The 24065-nt window shown below is 46.0% G+C and overlaps 2 protein-coding genes across 7 annotated transcripts in view; one reads left to right on the top strand and one right to left on the bottom strand.

Moving 5' to 3' along the window:
* Positions 1-7316, bottom strand: part of mib1 (MIB E3 ubiquitin protein ligase 1) — a 68594-nt gene extending 61278 nt beyond the window's left edge. For 4 of the 6 annotated variants that reach the window (XM_030114353.1, XM_030114354.1, XM_030114357.1 and 1 more), the window contains exons 1-2: positions 6406-6634; positions 2673-2844 (exon numbers count right to left, since the gene is read on the bottom strand). In XM_030114353.1, coding sequence (XP_029970213.1) covers positions 2673-2844; positions 6406-6634 — 401 coding nt within the window. Of the gene's footprint in view, positions 1-2672; positions 2845-6405; positions 6635-6695 lie in introns of those variants that run through there. The other 2 variants (XM_030114355.1, XM_030114356.1) reach the window with 2 other exon arrangements.
* Positions 7317-9803: 2487 nt separating this feature from the next.
* Positions 9804-22066, top strand: abhd3 (abhydrolase domain containing 3, phospholipase). Its single transcript, XM_030114884.1, has 9 exons — positions 9804-10099; positions 12394-12557; positions 13794-13976; positions 15478-15523; positions 18237-18349; positions 18616-18789; positions 19055-19103; positions 19215-19380; positions 19715-22066. Exons 1-9 carry the CDS (start codon positions 9938-9940, stop codon positions 19894-19896), a joined length of 1239 nt encoding a protein of 412 aa, XP_029970744.1. The 5' UTR covers positions 9804-9937; the 3' UTR covers positions 19897-22066.
* Positions 22067-24065: the final 1999 nt, after the last annotated feature.

The raw sequence follows: 24065 nt of genomic DNA, 5'->3' as shown, positions 1-24065 counted from the left end.
ACAATCCTTTCTGTTGTAGCACAGCTTTGCACCACATTGACAGCTCTTTTCTCTTTTCGCCCAGACCCTGCCATTATGGCGCCGTAAGCACATCTAAAAACACTGTGATTCAGCAGTCAAACACACATTAAAAAAAAAAAAGAAAAAAAAAATCAGTGCTGCGAGCTGCAGTCGACGCTCCATCAGGGTACGAGCCAAACGCATTAAACAGATAACTGCACATAAAACATCCAGCGGAGCTCCGCCCGTCGGAGCCGTGGTAGACGCAGCAGCTGGACGGTTCACGTCCGACCAGCGCAGACAGCTTGCGGCCTCTGACCACTCCCTCTTCAGCAGTTAGTCAAAAGAAGCTAATGCGGTGGAACAAAACACCTCGCCCGGCGCGGGAGACGCGTGAGCTGGGGAGACCTCTGGCACCCATTGTGCATTATGCAACGCCCGTCTCCGGGGAAATGGAGTCTTGCTCGCTTGAAAAGCCTGCCAGCTGTTGGGCCATGTGTTCGTTCTGCTAAACTCTGGTAGTTATCTGAAAACAGGCCTGAAATGGATGAGTTATCATCCCGGTAGCGACAGCTCCGGTGAAATCCCAGTCCAACTCCACTCTTGCCGTTTAGTGAGACGCGCTAACAGGTCCTGATGATGCAGCCAGGAGCCACTGCCAGGACCGGCTGCTTCTCCTACAGCGCCAGCTTCTGTGATCTCCATCTAAAGTACTGCACTGAGGAAAAAAAACTAAGGTTCTCTGAGAGAACTAATTTAGCCTCAGTTTTCACAGTTAAGAGCCTGAACTCTAAAGGTGGGCGTTCACACTTATGAGCTGTGTCTGAACACTGGCATCACCTGCTCCGACCTTTGCCTTGTTTTTTTTACGTCACCTGGTCCGAGTTTTGCTTTTCGTTTATGTCTCTTGATCTGAAATTTTTCTTTAATTTACATTTACGAGGGGGTACCCAAAAAAAAACTGGAATTTGGTCAGAAAACAATAATAATAATGAGTTCCGACTTCTGGCTGTCAGATGTGCTGCAGGTAAGCCTCATGCACATCTGTGAGAAATCTGAGCTCCGAGAGTTACACTGACGCCTGTCAGGCGCTATTTATAGCAACAGAGTGCAGAGGAGGTCTGCAATTTTTTCCAAAATGGCGACATTGACTGGGAAGCCAGAGCAGCGCGCAAACATTAAATTCTGCTTTTTGCTGGGAAAAACCAGCAGCAGAAACACTCACCTTGTTGCAGCAAGCCTACAAGGATGATGCTCTGGGGAAGAATCAGGTCCATGAGTGGTTCGGGTGGTTTAAAAAGGACCAGATGTCCGCGCATCAGGTCCGCTCAGCCGTGAAAACAATGCTGAGCTGCTTTTTCGCTGTCCAGGGTCTCGTCCACAGCGAGTTTGTCCCTCCAGGTCAGACTGTAAACCAGGACTACTACATGGAAGTCCTCAGACGCTCCGTGAGGATGTGAGGAGGAAGCGGTCCGCGGAGTGGCGGAGTGGAGTCCGGTTGATCCACCACCACAGTGCGCCAGCGGACACGGCGCTGCGCCTCACGCAGTTTCTGGCGAAGAATGAGATGAATCTCCTCTCCCATCCGCCTTATTCGCCAGATGAGGCCTCCAGTGACTTTTTCTTGTTCCCCAAGTTGAAGAAGGAGCTGAAGGGACGGCGGTTTGCAGATGTGGAGGAGGTGACAGAAAAATCGCAGCCGGCAAAAAATGGCACAATTACGCGCGGGTCTGACGACGCATTGGTGAAGTGGGAGACACGGCTGGAGCGCTGCATTAATGCGGATGGAGACTATTTTGAAGGCGACGGTGGTGTTTTATTTTGAAATGTCATAAATAAAAAGTTATAATCAAAATCCGGTTTTTTTTGGGTACACCCTCGTACTGGTCTGTTTGTTTACGTCCACTGGTCCAATAATTGCCTGCTTTGAATTGTTTTGGTTAAATGTAAAAGTATCTGCTTCAGTGGGAGCAAACACAATAACTCTCTTTCAAACAGGTGTCAACTTTGCCTTAGGCTCCATCCAAACTTGTGGTTTCTCTTCTGCCACCCAAATGATATTATTGTTATAATTAGGTGTGTATCAGGGTCTGCACCTGGAGCGGGACTGTTTGTGTCGAACCAGGCCTCCTGAGTAAGAACGCAGCCTGTGATTATCAGGCATTTACTGTGAAGACGGTTGTGGAGGAGGGCCTCAGGGAAAAATTAAATGAGCGGAGCCTCAAACATGATTGCAAACGTGTTCTACGGACTCAAACTCTTTACATTCCTGAGCTTTAAAGCAGACTAAACCAAGCTGGCCAGCAGAGCCAAGCTATGCGACGCATGCAACCTTCCAAATGGAGTATTAGATGGCAAATCTGCTCAAAAAAAAAAAAAAAAAAAAAAAAAACTCCAGAAAAGGGAAATGCAGCATTAGTATCATTTTTTAAAAAGGTCTAAGTGAACCGTAAAGCCAGGCTGCATAGTTGCCTGGCAACTGAGGGCTCGGAGCACAGAGATAGATTGTGTCTGCCTGGGAGGCAGAGTCCACAAATGACTTCTCAAATATCACACACAGTCGAACGAGGCAGGCGGAATGCGGCGTTTAAAAAAAATAAATAAAAGAGGCCGAGACGATAGGTGGAGATTTTACACATCCGTAAGCGGAGGCAGCGATCGGGTGAACTGACCTCTCACTGCCCGGGGTGGTGATCCGGTAGAAGCGGTGTCTCAGGTGATGCTTGTCTCCATGGTAACAGGTTGTGCACAGGTCGTAATTGGTGCACTCGGCGCACTTCCAGCGGATGCCGATAATGGGCTGCTGTCGGCAGGTGTCACACATGGTGCCGTCGTGCTTGATGCCTGGGGGTGGAGACAGGGACGGGAAAGGGTTACATGCAGCCGCGGTCCAGGACCCATGGCGGAGTGCAGCAGATCACGCTGTTGAATCGGGCAAATACGACTTGGCAACAAATATACAAACAACACATGTCTCTGTGAGGGAATTTGTACTTTGAAATGCAACTCTTTACACACAGAAACTATGACGATTTCTAGCCTTGGTGTTTTGCGTATCTGGCTCGGTTTACACAACAACACAAGTAAAAACACACTGCTTTTGCATTTTCGAATCAAAGCAGTTTCATGTCATTCTAAACGTTGTCATTGTGCATCTACTCTTGCATGTCCAGAAGAACTATTTACCACAAGCGCAGCATTTTCAAAAAGTTGTGTTTTACTGGCTCAGAGCATTGTTGTCTAGCATAGGGAAAACCAAAACGCTCCAGAACTTTTGTTTTTTTCACTAGGAAAACCTTATCAGAGCCTGAGTGAATTCCCCATTCTCTTCTGCGGCTTCACCGTTTGTACTCCTCTGCAGATCCTCATACTGCAGATGGTACAAGATGAACTGGAACTGTTTTTACCTTCTAATTTAAAATACATCCAGGGTGTTCATAACGCTCCTTATGAATGTCGTGACCTGCAAGTTTCTGTTACATTGAAAAAGTCTGCTGTCCAATGACTCTCCAATGGCCGGAATTTCCCAGTTTGGGATTAATAAAGGAACTCTCTACTCGACTCCATTAAAAAAAGCTTTTCACTTGTGCAGAATGTGCTAAAAAAGAAAGCAATGCTGTCATCTGGAAAGAAAAACAGCGTGTGCCAGTTCTCTAACGTTCTGCAGAGAGGATGATGTGGTGGAACACCAGAAGAAGGCTCATCGTGAGAGCAGCGGTGAGCCACGGGAAACAAGACGACTCCAATATGGCAGATCTTCACTTCATGGGTTCAGCAAAACGCAAATAGACAGACAGAAGGGCGTGTCAAGTAAATTTTACACTGCATGTTAAAGAGGGAGCTTCGCATTTGAAGGGAAGTGAATTACTTCAGCTTTTTTTACAGCCAGCATGTTGGTTTTATGACCGATTCAGGAGAAAAGTATTGTCTGTTTCATTTAACTCACCACAAACAAAAGTCACAAATTACACTGTAATTACCATGAATTGGTCAGAGGGTGTAGCTTTGCTCATTTCATTTTCACAACACAAAAAATAACAACGAATATCCCGGAAATCAAGACTAAAATGACTTTTAGCCACCTGCTGCTTTGTTTCTTCCTGGACTGAACGATCACTTGAAGATGGAGTGACTCACATTTCTTTAGAGACTGAAACAGCTACTCATCCAATTTTAACCGTACCAAATTTTACATTTTGTATCTTTGATCTCATAATCACAAGACCTAAATAGATGGCATGCTGACAGCTTATGTGTTACACAGGATGCAACAGATCGTCCATATTTCCACAACAGCTCTGCGTTTCCCGGGTACGTACGCACGTGGATTTTCTCTGGCTGTATTTATACCAGCTGAGAGCTTCCAGTGTAAATAGGGGACTGTAAATTAAAGACAGTGCTGGCTGCACTAGATTATATGTTTCCATGCAACGTGCCTTCATGCTCTACAAATTCAGCACGTTGGGCCAATCAGATGGAGTCCTACTGCCCTAGATTGTGCTGACAATGGATCCGATTTCATCACTACGACAAATCCGGCATCAACAAGGTGGAGGTTCAAATCACGAAACCACAACAGTCAAGACAAGATGACTGAAAACAAACTCAGCTGATCCAAAAAAGAAGACCAAATGTGGAGCAGCTGACTGGTTAAAACTGGGTCAAAATAGAGAAAAGGGCAGAAGTTATCTATAACAAGTAATATTATCGTGCAATACTCAACATTGTTTTTTCATTACTTCATGTTGCAGATCAAATGATCAAAATGCAGAACAAATGAATACAGTCAAATTAAAATGTTTCTCTCAAGACAGATTTTTGATCTAAGCTGGAACTGATAAGGAGAGACAGCAGGCGCGATTACTGACCCCCGGCAGCCTCCGGTGTGACCTGCAGGCAGCCTCCAGGAGGTCACACCGGAGGCTGCCAAGGCCAGTACTTGACCCCAGCAGCCTCCGGTGTGACCTGCAGGCAGCCTCCAGCAGGTCACACCGGAGGCTGCCAAGGTCGGTAATCGTGCTCGGCCCTGCTGCTGATAAGGTGGGACACTGAACAGCTGATGCATTTAGACAACTTTCAAATCCTGCAGTAGTTTAAAGCAGGGTGTCAAACATCAGGCTCGTGGGCCGGAATCGGTCCACAGGAGACTCCAATCCAGCCTGCCAAACCACCAAGCAATTGATGAAACTTTAAAGAAAACATTGGGGTTTTTTTACACATTTTTTAAGAATAGTGGACACAACACAATATTGTGATGCTACCATGAAAGTCATCGAACCAGCATAAGCCTCAAAGCCATGTCGACAGAGAGTTTTCTAAAAATATGCAAAATGCAACAGCTTTAGGAAAGCTTTTTTGGACATTTCACTCTATTATGGATCAGAAGATTTCATTGAAACTGGCTTTATTTTGAGACTGTAGTCATTTTATGGATAAATTGTTTGAATTTCATGCAAATGTTGATATTTTCATCATGTATACTCTGTGTCACAGCAAATGAAAAACTTTTTAATTTTATATTTAAAGGTTATTACAGCACTATTTTACCAATCAGGTCCACTCAAGATGAAACTGGCCTGTGTGTGACTCCAGGTTTAAAGCATTTCAATCCAGGGAAAGATAAAACTTATGCTAAACCTGAATATTACCTTATCATAATTTATTGTCCAGTGACTGCCGTTTCCACATAAGATTTGTCTTGAACATCGAGTGCACTGACTGTTTCACACATCTGACATCCTCTTGACAATCTTTCACATTGATATGCATTTTCTTCATGTGCAATCACAAATAAATGTGCATCAATCTGGTCTTCACCAACGAAATTAATCTAAAAAAGTTTGTTGAAAAAAAAACTTTTTGTCAGGCTCATTAGTACAATCATGTACATCTTGTCGACACACTGCCTTGGTTAAATAAAGTTACAATGGTTTGGAGGCAGTGTTCCACCCTTTAAACATATATAGAATAGGATCAATATGAGGAACAGCTCGATGCAGCGCAACTCGTCAGCAGGGAGTCTGAAGGGGCACACTTTTACACCCACAATGTCCAATTTTGTCCTATATCGGGCCAAACTATCCCCAAAAAGCTTGTCGTAGTATGTGTAGGCCATCTATAGCCGACAAGACCTTCCACGCACTGAACAAATGTAAAATTACACTACAATAACACCTAAAACCGCAACGCACAAGGCACAATGAACTGCGCGAGGCTGTAGTTTTTCCCACTTGAGGACGGTTGTTATTGGGAGTCACATGACCTATGAAGCGACTCCGTCTGCAACAATGTGGTGAGTTAAAGTCTTTCTAAAAGCTGATGTACAGGAGTCTCATTAACAGGCCTAAAGATGCTTGAACAAGTTAGCGACCGTGTCAAACTGTTTGGAAGAGAGACGAGAGCTACCTGTTGGAGCACTGTCCAGTATCCGGACATCGTAAGCCCCGGAGCAGCGGTAGTTGGCGGCCGTCCCGTTATCCCAGACCACCACCACCTCCTCCGGGCTCTCGAAGCTCCGCACCGTGCCGACGTGCCCCTCTCCGCCGTCCTGCTTCCCCCACTTCCAGTCGGGTCCGCGGACCACTCTCGCTCCGACTCCTTCCATCATCGCTCGGTTATTCCTGCCGGTGGTCATTTAAGACCAAAATAAAAAGTAAAAAATAAAAGGCAAAAAAAAAAAAAAAAAAAATCCGTACGAATTAGCGGTGGCGGCGGTGGCAGCAGCAGCCTCGGCCGGGGACGGCTGTCGAAGCCCCGGTGGAGACTTTCCACAAGGCGGCTGGAAGAAGCGACGATCCACGCAGCGAGCCAGCTAGCCAAGCGGCTAAGTTAGCTACCCGAGGAGGCTGCTGGGTCCCACGAACTACCGCTGCCCGCGAGCCAGACAGGGGCGAGAAACCCTTCACCCAAGAAGCATGCCAAGCTGCCACATTACAAGCCTCCAGCGGAGCTCGGGGCTCGGAGCTCGGCGGAGCGGCTGCACCTCGCCCGGTGGTGGCTAGCGGGGGGCAAAGCTATAGCGAGATGAAGCTCTCCCGGCTCTTTGTCGCGGAGGTAAACCTTACTCCGTTTCGGGGTTGCTCGGCCTTGTTTATGATCGCACTCGGCGGTGCTGGAAAACCCCGTGCGAGACGCGGTGGCGGCAGGCCAAGGACCGTTGCATTCGCTCAGGAGGAGAAACGATTCGCCATTACGGCCGCCGAGAGCGCAGACAGCAGCACCGAGCATCCAACGGAGAGAAGCCACGGAGGGAGACGACGAGCACAAAGCCGCCGCGGCGCCTGGGAAAACAAGCCTGTCCCCGGTACGCAGTGCGCATGCGCGGCTGGAGCCGGCCAGACCCTTCCTGTGTGAATTCAAGTACAGACATGGAATTATCTCAGTCTGGAGGTGATGGATTATTCCACCTGGTAATCTGTCCTCCAGCCAAATAATGGGTGTGTTTTCATCTATCTAGAAAAACAGATCTGTCTGTCGAAAGATGTGTTTATATGTCTATACATGTAACTAAAGATACAGAATATCCACCTATAGCTCTATTTCTATATACTATCTATTTATATTAGAGAAAGAGAGAGATGGATCTGCTAATAAGATAATAATTAGATTTTTATATTGTAGACAGATCCTATTTCAGGTTGCAGTAGGTCATCTATCGAAATAAGTTGTGTGTCTTTGAGTAGAAGTTAGCTCTTGCTCCATAGTTATAAAGCTCTACCTGTGAGTATGTCAAAGATATATACTTATCTATGTATCTAAAATTCCTAGAGCCATAGATAGGTAGATAGTTAGATGGATTGTCCATATGAATTATTATTCCACACGGCTCCATAGTTGCAGGACACACCCTGGACAGAAAGACATTTCTCTCTTTAGTTAAAGTTCACCAGTTGACTTCAAACACATGTTTTTAGACTGTGTGAGGAATCTGAATTGTAACACAAGTGAGAACACAACACGATATATGTAGTTGTGGGGATAGTACATCAAGATGAATAGGTTATGGCACTTCAGTGGCCTCTTCAGGGATTGTTTGGATATTTTTCATTTTAAATTAAAGTTTCAGTCCTTAGATGCTTCATGTGTTACCTACAGCCTTTGCTGTCTCATCATTTCAGCTGTCTAATGATGCTTCAAGCATGAACATGAATGAGAAGAAATATGAGCAGCAAATCTTAGCAGCAACATGACTGGGTCAGGGGTTTTTGTTCATTTCTGCCAAAAGGAGGCAGAAGAAATGCACTGATCACTGTAGGTGAAACACTGAGGAGGAATTTGTCATTATGCTTTTTGTTTTGGCACTAAAGCTTCATCTCACCTACACACACAGTAAGCCAGGGGTGTCAAACATAAGGCCTGTAGGCCAATACCAGCCCACAAGAGGCTCCAGTCTGGTCCGGGAAACTACCAAGCAAATTGTAAGAATTGCATTAACACACTTTTCTTGAGAGTAGCGGTCGTGCCACACCACTGACGCCTGAGCTGAAGTGTCGCTGATGCTTCCTTGAAAGCTGGTTGCCTCTTTGCTGTCAAACAAGCATCACAGCCATGCTGTCAGGATGAGTCTGTATAACTCTGTTAAAACACACTATATGCACTACATAAACAAGAAAACAAGGATTTCATCACCTTTGTACAAGATGACTATGACTTGGTCATAGTGTCACATTAAAGCCTCTACAAAAGCACACTTCATAATATTATCAGTTAATTTAATTACTGCACATGGTAAACGCAGAGCACTGGGGCCCCTCGTGGCGTCAGAGGACTCTGGGGCATTTGCCTGCTTTGCCTGGTTGTAATTAATTTTCTGTGTGAAGTGCCTCTGCAGCATATCCGTGATCATATTTCCAGAGTGAAGAGGCAAATGTCCTGCTGTCCATGCAAATACCTGTTCGGTCTATGATTCATTTGCCTTTTAGCCGAGCCTTGCTTTGTGACACATCGTCCGGCCAGCTCCCCTGAGCATCAGGCATTATGTGCCAACAGGGACTTCAGCAGTATTTTTAACACTTCATTCATAGATTGTAGGCTGAATGACATACATACAAATCCAAATCCAACTGTGGTTGCCCATACAGCATGTTGGCGATGAATATATATGACCACATGAGGACTGGGTCATACAGTGGTACAATGATCAGCACTTTCGATAATGAACCCCATAGAGCATGCTGCCTGTAGTGAAGAGATCAGTGATCCATAGCGAGCTATCTTGTTGATATTGCAATAGAATTAGCAGCGAAGCCATATTGTGAGGGGGAGTGTGAGAAAACATGCTGAAAGCTGCAGAAATCATGCAAGTCTGAGAAGCGACTGGCTTCGGTCTGAAGAGAAAAACTGTGGCAGCTTGGATTTCAGACGTCTGTTCCCTGCAAAAAGTTGCAGATGGTTCATGATATATTTTGTTACATCAAATGTGTTAATTTTTAAAATATAACTATTTTCTCTGCTTATAAACCTAGTGATCAGAGTAAATGACAGGATACAAACTGACTGACAGTTGAGAGGGCAGAATTTACTGAGATTTAGTTTCTTACTTCTGTTTAACAGTCCAACAACATGTATTTGTGGCTGATTTGTGCCATTAAAAACGCTGCATAGATAAGAGTGTGTAAGTGTTTCTGAGTGTGAACCTGTCTGTGGAGATTCCTCACTTCACCCTCAGTCAGCTGGGACTGGTGCCTGCTAAGGCTGCACTTCGCCTCCGCCGCCTGCAGGGGGCAGCAGTCCTGACTCAGCAGATCCTCGGTAGCTGGTCAGAGAGCGCCACCGCACGCTGGACACACACACTCACACACTTTCACATCGCTGTGCCCTGAGCAGGTCCCCTTGACGGTCTCCTTCACACAGCGGGCTCGCAGGCGGACGCAGCGGCAGCAGCAGCAGCAGCAGCTTTTCCTCGGGGCTGGCCGGGACGCCACAGGGACGCTTTGCAATGATCTCGCTGGACTTGAATTTCCACATTCTGACCCGGGACCTGTCGCATTACCTGGAGAACCAAGTCAAAGTTGGGCTGTTCGGATCCGGCGTCGGGCTGTCTCTGGTGCTGGGCTTCAGCGCGGCGTACACCTGCTACTACCTGCTCTCTGTAGCCAAGGTGAGACGCGTGTTTTGCGCGGTTAATTTATTTATTTTAATATGCTGATATATGCGCGCGCGTGTGTTTGTGTCCCAACATTCCGTGCGTTCTTCCCCGAGGGCGAGCATCCTCTCCCGGCTGCCGCCCGCGGCTTCTCCCGCGGTGCCCGAGCCTCACCGACCTCCACGCACGGTCGCGTTCACACTCATGACACTCCGTTTATTATTTGTAATACTGTTAAAATGCCAATACGAGTGCGGCACGTGCATTAAAAGGCCGTGTCAGTCAGGAAGGCTAAGCTAGCCCGGCTAACGGTGCTGTGCAGGTTAGCTTGGAAAAGCCGGTGCGGCGTGTTTATTCCAGGGCGTGAATGCAGCCGGAGGAGCGCTCCACATCACCCGGCTACTGGACCCTGGACATGCATCTGAGTACTCCAGGACAACGTTCAGATCGAAACTGAAACCGAGAGATTGAGGTTTCCACTATACTCATAAATTAACAATAAATGACAGGAATAATATTAAAGCGCTTTAAACTTAAACTATACATGTTACATTAAATATGTATATAACAGACACATCAGGAAAAAAATACAGAGTGTAATAAGAGTGTACCTTATATTCCTTCCTGACAAATTCACAATGTTATTAATTACAGTGTAGAATACATTTATCTATCCAGATTTGACATATGTGTGTACATAAGTCTATATACATACATGCATAATTTCCAATTAGTACATATATTTTCCACTTCCGCAATTAATTAATAATAAAAAACTAACACAAGTAATAACAATGATATTAATAACATAGTTATTTATATGCATGTTGTTCACACATGACTATATACAAATACAATTCAGAGCTCACAAAATGACACATGGACAATTAAAGTCTGAGGTCTTCAACTGCCTGAGAAGGTAAAATGATGAACTGCATATTTGTGCAAAACAAGTTTTTTATATATTTAATAATTGAGAATATGAAAATAGTGTCTAGGATTGACATTGAATATAACTTTATGTAAATGACACTGAACTAAATAAAGAAGGATAGAAGATGGATAAATATACATATATGACCTGTCGTCAGGTGTCATCCTCAAAAATCAGACTGTTGTCACTCTTTTAACAGTGGGATATTAAACAGCCTGATCTGTACAATCAGGATCATTTTGGCCAAGAAATATTTTGGAAGAATATACTTATTAATCATTGAATGTATGGAATAGAAAGTTGAAATATCAAATACAGACAATATAAAACATTAAAAAAACAACAAAAATATTAAATGTGTATATGTACAGGGCTTAACATTAACTAATATATGCATGGTTAAAAAGTATAAATGATCACTGGATATTTATACATGGCATGTGATATATATTGTACATAATTTCCATGATATGCTCAACACACACTCATGTTCAAACATATAAACTGCTATAATATATAAACAAATACACATAACATATGCAAAAAATAAGAGAAACCAAATTATTACACAATTACTCCATCAGCCAAAGACGTCCAACTACTGATGTTATTCCCGTTGCTCTATAGAGTTGTTTATTATATTCTTGTTTTTACAAATACAATACATGATTTCAGATTGTTGCACAGGTTGGCACTGTATGGATGGATGTACAATTCATAAATCTTCTCAAATGTTTTTTCTATTGTCTATGAGAAGAATAAAGCCTAAAATGGAACCATGTTTTGTCATATTGTGTTAAAAGTCTATAAAATCAATAGATAATCAATCAGCTGTGACCTCTCCAAGTGTCTGCTAAAGGACACGACCTGCCGGTGACCCACTGATCTCCAGCTAGAGCAGGTTAGTGTTATCCCATGTTTTATTATTCAGTTATTCAATCGCTCACTTAATGGATCGATCAAACAGTCCAGACTGGCTGAGGATGATGGTGACAGCTTGGACAGTGCTGGTTGTTTCTCATCCCCTTTTTGACGAGATTGTAGTGATTTTCCAATTCTGGCATTTTCATTGCGTTTACTCTGCACCGCGACAAACAATGACTTTATGGTTTAAATGTAAAGGTTATGATTTCACTATTTAACCCACTAAGTGTGGCATTGGGCTGTATGTGTTTAAACTGAATGTGTGTGTGTTTCTGTGATGTGTGTATCCTGCCTTCACTCATCGTCAGCTGGGATCAGCTCCAGCACCTCGTGACCCTAAGAACACTGATGGACGTATCTTATTTTTAGAGGATTTCCAGAGTTTTGGTTCAGTTTTTTTACTTTTCGGTCTCTGCTGACTCTTTACCTTGTTTGAACTGGTGTTTTTCAGAAGCCACAGCTGATCTCCGGGGGGAAGAAGTTCTACCAGTTTCTGAGGGAACAATGTCCGGTGGTGTCGGAGACCTACTACCCCACCTTCTGGTGCTGGGAGAGCCGCATCCAGACCCTGCTGAGGCCCTTCGTCACCGCCAAGCCTGGAGTCGTCTACAGAAAGTGAGCCCTCAGACTGCACTCAGATAACGTGCACAAAGCGACGTGATGAGCGCAGCTGAGCTGTTGAAACATCTCACATTTCTCTCGGGGAGAGTCTGCTGAGCTTTGCTTTTTCAGCTGTGCGCAGCTCGATGAAGAAACCCCCCCGGACTCTCTGGCCGCTCGCCGATTCTCCATCGCTTTCTTTCTCGGTGTCACAACTGGATACAAATCCCAGTCTTGTTCTCGGCCGCGCTGGGAAGCTGGGAGGAGAAAGGGGTCTTTTGTGCCACGGCGCTGGCTCGCACCACCCAGCCTGCGCCTTGATAACGTTCTGCTGGAGATTAATTGGCGCTGCATTCCTCAGCCCCGCGTATTCAGAGGAGATTACAGTGTGTTAATACAGATCCGCCTGCATTATTTCACCTCAGTCATTCTTTCATTCAAAGGGTATTGTTATATCCTCAGTTGTAGGTGTGAGTAAACTGAGTTCACTGATGAAGAGAGAAGCGCTTCACGGTACAGTTTATTATTAGAAGCCTTTGAGAAATAATAGAAGATATAGTTGTGTTGTTTTAGTTCGATATTTAAGTTTAAAACATTAAAGTTCGGTTCAGTTAGCTTCAGCGCCATGCCATGGTTTCATTAGTGAAATCGTCCCAAGGACACTCCCTGCCCCGTGTTTCATCCCGTCCTCTTGTCAAGGAGACAAATCTTCCCATAATGCACCGGGACTGTATCCATCCCAGGGCAGGTCTCCGTATATCAAAAGCATTTTGTCTGACGGTCACATTCACTGATGTTATTATCACATTTACGCCCCCTCCCCCGCCGCCGGACACCTGGAATGAAGTTACCCAAGGTTGACCCAAGGACGGCCGCGGACGGCGAGCGCCGTCCTGCCTGTCGCGGTCCGTCCAGGTGAAATTCCACTCAGGATTAGCGCGGCGCCCCTCCTCCCGCAATGCAAAGTCTGGCCTCAGGTGCATATTTCATGGCGGTTCTGTAATTTCATGCTGATGCCTTCGCCGCCGGGCGTGGTCGTGAGCAGTGCAGGCTTTTAGAACGCCACTGGTGCAACACCTCCTCCTTAAGATCTGAAAGTCGCTCTACAAGAAGATCACGCAGCGCTCCAACTCGCATATCCGTACATATCCGCCACACTCTGGCGGAGTGTGTTCGTGTGTGTGTGTATGTGTCATACGAGAGAGACAGAAGTGGAAGGTGGTATTCTCACGTCCCGCCTCTCTCCCGCAGCGAGCTCATTAAAGCGCTGGACGGAGGGCAGATCTCCCTGGACTGGTTCGATAACGATGACAGCGTCCCGCACCCGGACCCCGCCACCAGGCCCACCATCCTGCTGCTGCCCGGCCTGACCGGCACCAGCCGGGAGTCCTACATCCTGCACATGGTCCAGCAGAGCCGCGACCTGGGCTACAGGTGGGTGGTCCCAGACCGGAACACGCTGGGAAATAAGGAACCGAGGGTTACAGCGGTGAGGAGGGGGTTATCAGTCATTTCAGGCAGCACGGAGCGCTTTGCTAAGCTCTGCTTTTGTAAATATCCAAACGTAGCAGAAGCTGGTGGAGTTGCAGAGCGAGGCAGTTTCCGCCGGCCCCTTTCTGCGCCGCCTGCACTCGTTCTTTGGTCCAGATTTGGGAGGAGAGCCGGCGCACTCAGCATCTTCCACCTCCTCACCCGGGTCTGTGCGCGGCTCAATTAATTACGGCTTATCCTCGGTACAAGCTCTGCAGCTTAGCCCCGGTCCGGCTTCCCAGGCTGCACCGCCGCCACCGCTGCAGCGAGCATCCTCCTCCTCCTCCTCCTCCTCCTCCTCCTGATGCCTCTGCTTTAACAGAACAAACTGAATGCTCTCCTCACAGCTGCATCTCTCTGCACATCTCATCAAATTCCGCCCTATTTTTTTGTTTTCCGGTGAATTGAAACATTAGTTTAAAGGAATGTAGGCCGCCGTGTTCCTTTACTCTCCCCAGAAGAAATATGGAGAAAGTTAGTCTGCAACAAAATTATTGTTCTTATAGAAAAAGACTTATTTGATTATTAAAATAAAAAGAAGATCACTTCAGGAGATCATTCATTGCAGAATTTCAAATGTATAAATGTTTTGTGAACTGTAAATAGAAACTGTAAATAGCAAAATCTCATGTAAAACTTTATTAGACTTGAGAGCGTTATGTCATTAAAACGTGGTAAAATGTTGTTAAAAGTTTGAAAAGAGCAAAATAAGACTGGAGATATTGTTTAATGTTTGAAAAAAACAACTAATTTGAGTTGTTAGCCGGAGCTGGAGTCATTTCAGAGTCACACATTATCCTCAAACACGGGTTCTTGTTTTGAACTGAGGGAGGAAAACTCGAGAATTTAAAGAAAAACCGTCTTATGCAAAGGGAAAACATGTAAAGTCCACACAGAAAAGACTCAAACCCAAAACATTATTTAATGGAAAGACTTATATCTAATGTTTACTTCTGTCTTTAATTTGATTAACATATATGCATTTTATGTCTTTATTTTTTTCTCTGTGGATTGAAGTGTACTTTAAGCATTGTCTATTTAGAGTAATTTGTGTTTACAATGACCCATGAATCCAGTAACATTCATTTTTAGAAATTTGAGGCGATGTGATAAAGTCTTTTTCAGCGTAACATTCTGGTTTAGATACAGAGAAAGGTTAAAAAAACTGTTACATTACGTATGTTTTTACAAACTCGTTAGAATTTGAGTCTAATGTTTTGCTACCTTTCAAGTGTTGTGTCTGCTGCTCTGAAGAAATTTCTTCTAAAAATCGATGTTTTCTTTGAAATTTGGACCATTTTCTCGGTGGTCCTGATCGGAGTCTGTCTCGAGGCCCTCATACGTCATTCAATACTGTAATTTTCAGATGAACTCAGTAACTTTGACGCGTTTCGCTCCATTCCAGATGCGTGGTTTTCAACAACAGAGGCGTTTCTGGAGAAACACTACTGGTAAGTACATGAACTCCTCCTCATTTGCCTTCCAGAGCCGTGTCAGAGACAGTCGGCGTTCCCCGCCGGCTCCCGGAGCCCGACCCGAGCGTGTCTGAGCCACACGTGTCCCGCCGCCCGCAGGAAGCCGGAGTGGACGCTGCACAGACCAGACAATGCTGCGGCACAGCGGGGGATTAAGTTGCGGGCGGATACTGCTTTTTAATGCCCATCCAGAGAAACATGACCTCCCCTCCGCGCACGTGCTGCTCTGACACCTGGCTTAATCCGTCCCCTCACACCCGGATATATTTAGCCAACAAAATGGGACCGAACTCTCGCCCTTTCTGGGAGTCTGTCTGTGTTTCGTAACAGGGCCGCGTCCTTCAGAGGCGAGAGTTTCACCCCCATCCGATCATGATGCTGGCAGAGATTTCATCATGTGATGACCCACAATCAATCTAATGCTGCGAACTGGACTCTGGGGCTGATATGCATCCTGCTGCTGAGCTTTAATAAGTGCTGGTATTGGCAGGTGCAGGTTAATACTCTGTACTGCTGTGGGTGCATCTCCAATAGAAGCTGTTCCTCAGTCAGTTTTTGCTTTGATGCACCTGCAGGTTCTTCCAGAGATCAGCAGGTCGAGGAGGTGAACACCAGGCTGTGCTCTGTCTTTGATGACGTCCTGTGCTTCACTCTGGAAGCTGCAGGTGTAAAAACCAGCCAGCCGGGTTCTGTGATTCTCTCTGACGCCTCTTCTCTGCCTCAGTGCAGCGTCAGTACAAGACCGAGCAAGAGGGCCTGTCAGCAGGATGAAAATAAACCAGAGTAGAACATTACGGATTGATTAATACTTGTTACTGTGGATTTTCTTATAGATAAAATGTATGATTATTGTGAGATACTTAATGTGTTATTACTGCATACAAAAGTCCATATATTTGAGACCTCCTCCCAAAAAGAATTAAACCCCATGGCCTTACTGTAAAGACTGCACCATTGTATGCAAATCATTTACCATTCATCCGCCTGTGTGGGTGTTTTCTCTGCGTCCAGTTAGTGTGAACATCGTCCATTGTTTAAATAGGCCAGCTCTTCAGAAGGACCCGCTGTGTGAGAAGCGCTCCGACGTGCCAGCGCCCTACTTCCAGCCCCGGTAAAACACCTATTATATGAACCCTCTGCTGCGGAGCGAGGAAGTTCAGCCCTGCTGAGGTTGCTCAGCGCTCCGCCGGGGCTTCATTCTCTCTATTCTATATTACATGGAGTGAATTTCCTTCGCTGCAGCTCCTCACTCGTGCAGGCCTATTAGAGGAAGCCAGAGAGGAAAGAAAAACAGGAATTTACTTTTGCCCGAGCTCCTGCAGGAATCCTAATGAGCCGAGGAGTCCGCCGCATCCTGAGAAAGTGGACTTTTTAAAGCGAGGGCAGACTTGTTTTAAATGTTAATCGACCTGCTCCGACTGGTGGAAGTGGAAACAGGCTTTAACCCTTCTCCAAAACTTTGAACAGCATCAGCTGTGAAGCAGCCAGAAAGAGCAGAATATGTATATATTTCTATATCCAGTTTTCTGTGCTGCATCCCTGCAGATGTGAATCTGTGACTTCTATACCGCAGTACTCAACTTTTATGCGGGCATGCCAGCTGGCAGTCCTTCTAGCATCTTGACACTTATGAATGGGCTGTCTAATTGCCTCAGCTGCGGTCCGATCGGCCTCGCGTATTTCACTTAAAGAGCGTCCTGCTTTCATTCACCGCCCGGGCCGACGGCGCTTTAGCGATCCTCCCTGAAGAATTGAAGTACAATGAGCAGAGCGGGGCACGTGCACGGCCTCAGCGATACGATCTGCAGGTCCGCTTCCTCCCCGGCTTATCTCTGCGGGTAAATACCTCAGCTGTCTGCAGAGGCGGCGGTGTGTGGCGCTGAGCTCTGGCTTCAGTTTGTGAAGATCCTGCGGGAAGCAAGTGGATTCTGCTTCAGTTTCAGATTGACTTATGAGCGGCACATGAGAACTTTTCCAAAACTTCTCCGACTTTTACATAATATGACAATAACAAACAACAGCACCCACTAGGGGCCCAATGTGTTTACTGCATTATTTTCAGCATGTCTGCTTTTTTCATGTAAACGGACTTCATTTTCAAAACATTGCCGTGTAAATACAAAAAAAAAAAAACTTCCTTTAAACAAAAGGCTGCTCTCTAATCGTAAAAACCCAGCTTGTTGGAGAACACAAGAATGTGAACAAATGCAGAATTTAGAGTTTAATTGTTCTGCAGAGTCACGTCACGTTGGTGCTCGGCCTGTCACACAGATGTTGAAAGATTGTTGCGCAACACTTGTTTAACATTCGCCAGATAAAATCACTCGTTTCTGTCTTGCAACAGACTGGTGACCTTTGTTCACATGATAGTTATGCAATAAAATGAAAAACTCTTGACGAGATAAACACAAAGGGAGTCCAGAAGCTGCTGGATGAAGATCAGACTGACTGATCATACTGGGAACGCATTTCTCAGATGTTTTCTGAAAGATAGTGTTGGTGTCACATTTTAAATGACTATTCTGGTTACTCTGTTCAATTAAAAATCCACTTTAAACATCTAGTGCATTTCATCTGTCTGAGAACCGGTTTTGCTTCGTTTAAGGAGAAGCACGGTGGTTTTAAATGCGTGGATATCTCGTCACTTTGGGCGGAGATAAACGCAGCGTTGTGCCGCTGTCTCACGCAGACGCCGAGGACCTACTGCGCAGCCAACACGGAGGACCTGGAGACCGTCATCGAGCACATCCAGAGGATCCACGCTGCCGCTCCCATCATGGCCGCCGGGGTCTCCATGGGCGGGTAACCAAGCCACTTATCCACCTGCTGAGTGAACGGTTCAGTCTATTAAATGTCTCAGAGATGGCTTTTCCATACCGCGGAGGCTGGACGGTTCTTAGCGTGAGAGCGTCATGCAGCAGCAGCAATTTTAAGATATTCATTACAAGCAGCGGCAGTGTCACTGTCAGCATGTCAGAGCTTTCAGTTTGGCTTTTCCTCATAGCACTAATCCTCTGAATGGAGGGATTGGTCAGAAATGGACTCCCTGTTTCCTCTCCGTCTCTCAGGATGATGCTGGCTAACTACCTGGGCCGGAAGGGCCGGAAGACCTGCCTGAGGGGGGTGGTGGTCTTCTCGGCCGGCTGGGACGTGTTCGAGTGCACGGCCTCCCTGGAGAAGCCTCTGGACCGATTCCTCTTCAACTCCTACCTCACCAGCTGCCTCCAAGCCTCTGTGCACAGGTCAGCCGGGGCCAGAGCCGGATTAACTCGGCCACTAACTCTCCGGCTCAGCGCTGCACAAGCTCAGATAACTGAGATTTACATATTCAGATTGTATACTCTGATTCAAAGTTGTGGGTTATTTTTTTTTGTGTGTGCATTTTAAAACTGGGTTTGTTGCCTCCAATGCATTCACAGTTTTGACATTTCCATCTGCAAATGACTCAGTGTGACAGCCACAGTGACTTTTATCTATTTATCCACATATTTCTTAATCCCCCTTCAGACACAGGCCGGTGCTGGAAAAGTGTTACGACATCGATCATGTCATGAAGGTGAGGATTACCCTCAGCGCCGCTAAACCTCGCTAATTCAATCAAACCGAGCGCACACACAGAGCATCTCTCCCGCTTCCTCCCCCCCCCCCCCCCCCGACCCGCCGGCAGGCCAAGACCATCCGCCAGTTCGACGAGAGGTTCACCTCCATCATGTTCGGCTACCCCACCAACGACGACTACTACCGCGACGCCAGCCCCATCCACCGGCTCAAGTCCGTGCAGGTGCCGATGCTGTGCCTGAACGCCGCGGACGACGTCTTCTCGCCGTCTCACGGTGAGGCTCTGGGTGCAGAGTGCTGCAGTAGAATCAGAATAACGGAACCGCCTGCGGATGTGAAGTGAGCGCCAGGCCTCACTTCACTGATCCAGACAGGAAGGCGCTCCACAAAATGCCTTGTGAATGGGGTCGTTTTCACAATAAAACATTGTCTTGAAAATTGAATAGGAACATAATTTCATACCTGGCGTCCACGTCGCGGACGTCAGGAGCACAAAAGCATTAAAATCAAGGAAGAATGACCAAAAACAACGTTGAACACACTACCATGCTTCTCTGGTGGGAGCTACAGATGCATTGTTGCCTGCTAACGCCCTCCTTGGTTCTGCAGCCATTCCTGTGGAGGCGGTGAAGCAGAATCCCAACCTGGCGCTGCTCATCACCTGCCACGGCGGCCACATCGGCTTCCTGGAGGGCCTGTGGCCGCGGCAGAGCACCTACATGGACCGGGTCTTCAAGCAGTTCGCCCAGGCCGTCATCGAACAGGGCAGCCGGCTGCAGGACCTCTCCTGAGGAGAGAGCGCAGCCTTCCTCTAGAGTTTTCTCTTTGTCATCTTTCTCCCTTTGCCACATTCCGTCCATCTTTGTTTTTTTTGTCTTGTTTTTCCCCTCATTGTTCTCTCTTTGGACCACTTATTGCACTAAATCCGTCCTGTTTCCCTTCCTCTCCATTCCACCCTCCACTCCTCCTCCTTCCGTCTCTCTCATTGAACACAGCGGCTGTGCTGCGTTCGACGCTCATCCAGTCATTCCACGTGGTTGAGGAGTCGGCGTTCGTGCTCTCGGCTGCAGACTTACCGCTGAAGCTCTGCATCCAAACGGTTTCGTTAGATTAGCTAGCTGAAGAGCTCCGTGATTACCCCGGGCAATCATTTACTTTTAAGGTCAATGCAAGTCCTGCACATGCAAATCCGTCTCGTTCATCGGTAGGAGTTTAGCCCTCAGGGATTTCCGTTACTCTGCATCTCATCACAACGTATTTTCTTCAGTATTATTGCTCTTTATTTGCAAATCTTTGCTTATTTCCCCCCCTAAAGTTGAGAAGAAGGTGCAGTTAAAGGTTCAGTACGTAACGCTGTTTAAGACTGAGTAACTAATGTTAAAGGTGTTGTGAGTTGGATTTCAGTAATGCTGCTGTCATGCACTGGGGGGCGCTGTTCGCCTGTTTGTCTCCTGAGTGACAAGAAAGACATTCACAACACCGTCCTGTTGTGAAAAGGGTGGAATGGGCTACACTTTTGAATAACTTGTGATGATTATTTTAAAGGATTTCTCTTTGAAATATCTCCTGATGATTTCCTGAAATAAGCCATAAAAAGGAAAATACATACAGAATGTTTGTTCGTACAGTTCGGTCAAAGGGAAAAACTCCTGTGGTTGTTTGAAGTCGTGTATTTTTTACGATCACCTGAGCATCCTCAGTCCAGCTAACACCTGATTAGACTGTTCAGTTTGTGACTTTTTGATGAAAACGTTCTGAAATATAGCATCGTTTGAGGAAACAACAGCCTTGAAGTAATCCCACCAGTTTGTCTGTTGCATAGCTCGATATTGACTTATGTTTGAAAGCGAAACTCAACACCACCTGCTAAGTCCTTAAAAGTCCTTTAGCTACATAAAAACTTGCACTTTATTTAGTTTTTTTGGCTGGTCAAGCTACTTATATAGTAAAATATCCGAGGACGAACCATCTGGGACCACTAGATGTCGCAGTTTGACATCCGAGTGCTGCTACAGGACCGCCGATAAAATCCCCATTAGCTCATACTTATAAAGTTACTAAACTTACTCATGCATATGTGCTGCTGTTAGAAAGTGGTATTAACATGACTCGTGACACCATCTGGTGGCGAAAAGCAGTATTACAGGAATGGAGAAGCTAGCAGGATGTGCAGAGAAGATGACCGTTGTTTTGTCACTTTTTCTTCATGACAAACCGCCGAGTGGACAGTCGTGGCATTACTTAAATCTGAAGTACTGTGCATTTTAACCTTCTGTTTCAAACTATTCCTGTGTCCATGTCTGCATGTTCTTTGATTTAAACCCAAACTCGTCCCAAACAGTTCGACAAATGTAAAATACAGTGCAGAAATCAATGACAGAGAATGTAAAATGGCACTATTTGAGTTGATATGAACACGCCTCTCATTCCTGAACGATATGAAAGTTATATTCTAAGGGCTGAACAGAGCAGGCCGAAACCCGTGGCGTTCCTCACGGCCATTTCTCTGAGAAAAGTCGCAGGGTGCTCGACGCGTAATGAGGCCGGTCGGCGTTGCTTTTCCGAGACGTGTCGCTAAACTCAAACCCGGCGTCCAGTCGTTTCTGTCTTCTTTCGCCAACGATGACCAAGAGGGCTGGCTACCACGAATGAGTTGGCACCAGTGAAAGGAGCAGGTCTGATCTCACCGCCGTCCCTGTGTCGTTTTTTTTTTTTTATTTTATTTTATTCTTTTCGTGTTTGCTCATCCTCGCCAAGCAACCGTTATGTGTCTCATCGGAATCCTTCCATCCTAGATCTTTAACATCACTTTGCAATCTGTAGCACAAAGAACCTTTTTGTTTTATTTTATTTTATTTTATTTCACGGATGCTGCAACTCATTTTGTACATCACATGGCCAGAAGAAGAAGAAGAAAAAAGAATTCTGTTCTAACATGTGCAGCAATAAGATTTTAAATTTAAAAAGAAGAAGTCTCTATAGTGTAAGAACTAATATATTCACATTATGGACATGAGTGTAATGTGCTGTATTTAATAAATTATTAAACAAAGTCTGGCTCCATTTGTCTGCTGTTTCCCTGCTTCTGCTTGTTAAGCACTTCTGCTGCAGGGTAACTCTGCACTCTGACTTAGAGTAATTGACTGCGGCTGCAGTTTGTCTTCAGTCCCTCCTTTGTTGTTTTACAAATACTGTTAAAATGCAGGCAAAATAATTTATGAGTATGGAATTTGTAATGTGTGGGTTAAACCTCAAATTCTGCCAGGTAATTGGCAAAGATCCTCAAATCTGTTTTGAACAGTTTAATCAAGTGGAATAATCTGGAGGGCAAGTTTTACACCCAGAAAACACCGAACCGAGCAGGTTAAGGCCGAGACGACAGAGAAGCAACACTGTGTCTGAGATCCTCTGATAAACTGACTCATGGAGCCAAACACACTGTATCAGTCCAGAGCAGGTGGAGGTATCATCATGCTGTGGGGCTGCGTTGCCAGGACAACCGAGAGAAAAGACGGAAACACATTCCGTGGTCCTGGAGTTGGAGATTCCCACATCATATCAGTAGCTGTCAGTGAGCGGCTCCTCCCTCCTGGCAGCTCACTCTAATTACTCCCCGGCCTCCATCGAGCGCGGAGCTAAAACCCCGGCTCATCTGTCTGCAGGCTTATTGAGGGGGGGTTGGGGTGGGTGTGGGTGGACGGTAGGTAAGTGGAGTGCAGGGGGATTACCGTCTGCCTTTGGGTGGATCACGTCCTCTGCCACGGCGGCGATGCATATCCCATCAGCGGCTAAAGCCTGCCGAGTGCGGCGAGAGTCGACTGCGGCCGCCCAGAGAGAACCGGACCCTGCGGCGTGACACGGCGGCGAGCTCTAAGCCAGATGAAACGGCGGGCGGCCAAAAGTCCCGACTGCAGGGGACGATTATGAGTCCGAGGGGGGAGAGGCCTCGTGCGTGAGCCGCTCAGATTTACCACATCCCCTCGTGTTCCGGGGAAAAGTCCAGGCTGAAAGCGAACCCTGTTCCCAGGCAGAGAAACGCTGCACGCAGATCCGGTTGCAGGAGTTTTGGCGGCGGCGAAGGCTTGTCGTATTCTACCTCGCACCGTGCCAAACATGCAGCCCGGGGGCCAAATCCAGCCCACAGGAGGGTTTCGAATGGCCTTGGAAAGTGTTAAAAACCCATATCAGACTTTCACTTGAACCGTTTAATATCAAATTCATCCAGCGGGAATTCTGGGTGTCCGTTTACTCGGAAATGCAACTTTTTGAAAACGGCTACCAAGGTGGAATATTTCCATCCGTCTCCGTGGAAACGTCATTTTTGGAGAGGCATGGCGTCGCTGTGTGAACGGGAAACATTTCTGAGAAAAACGAGGCGTTTTCACGTGAAGCACTGTGGCGGGAACGCAGCCTATAGCCAGAGCGTCTCCACGGCGAGGTCAGGCGAGTTCAGCAAGACACAACAGCGAGAACGAGACGTAAAGTGAGGAGGAAGTGTTCCTGGAAAGACGGCACGCCGTGTGACTTTATTTAGTCTGAGGAGTTGATACATGGAGGAGCTCATGTATCAAACAGGAGAGTCGAGCCGCGGTACGTTCAGAATAAAAATCTAAACTGGACTTTATAACAAGGTCATCCTGTAAAACCGTTTGGTCTCTGTTGAGATATTTAAGTTATATTAATTATTTGATGTAAAATGAAATTGAAACATTGATATTGTAACACAAAGGACTCTACATTTAATTTGTTTTGTTGTAATCGAGTAAGTGAAATATAAAAACATGCTACTTATGAAACTAAAATACTTAATATCTAAGATGAAACTTTGTCAAACCAAAAACTCCACTTTAGATCATTTACAGCCCCACGGCCTCCTTCATCCACTTTGTATTTTAATAACTGAGTTTAAAGAAAAACAAAACACTGACCGCTTTTAACTATCATTCCTTTTCAGGCAAAC

This window comes from Salarias fasciatus, chromosome 18, assembly GCF_902148845.1.
Source record: "Salarias fasciatus chromosome 18, fSalaFa1.1, whole genome shotgun sequence".
Lineage (NCBI taxonomy): Eukaryota > Metazoa > Chordata > Actinopteri > Blenniiformes > Blenniidae > Salarias > Salarias fasciatus.
Note: the sequence above shows the minus strand (reverse complement) of the source record. Positions and strands in the feature narration are given on the sequence as shown.

Bases quoted from the DNA above. Each gene is read 5' to 3' on its own strand.
- abhd3 (XM_030114884.1), top strand. From the start codon at position 9,938: ATGATCTCGCTGGACTTGAATTTCCACATTCTGACCCGGGACCTGTCG. The intron at 15,524-18,236 runs GTAAGTACATGA...TGTCTCACGCAG, and splicing joins TTTCTGGAGAAACACTACTG to ACGCCGAGGACCTACTGCGC. The intron at 19,104-19,214 runs GTGAGGATTACC...ACCCGCCGGCAG, and splicing joins ACATCGATCATGTCATGAAG to GCCAAGACCATCCGCCAGTT.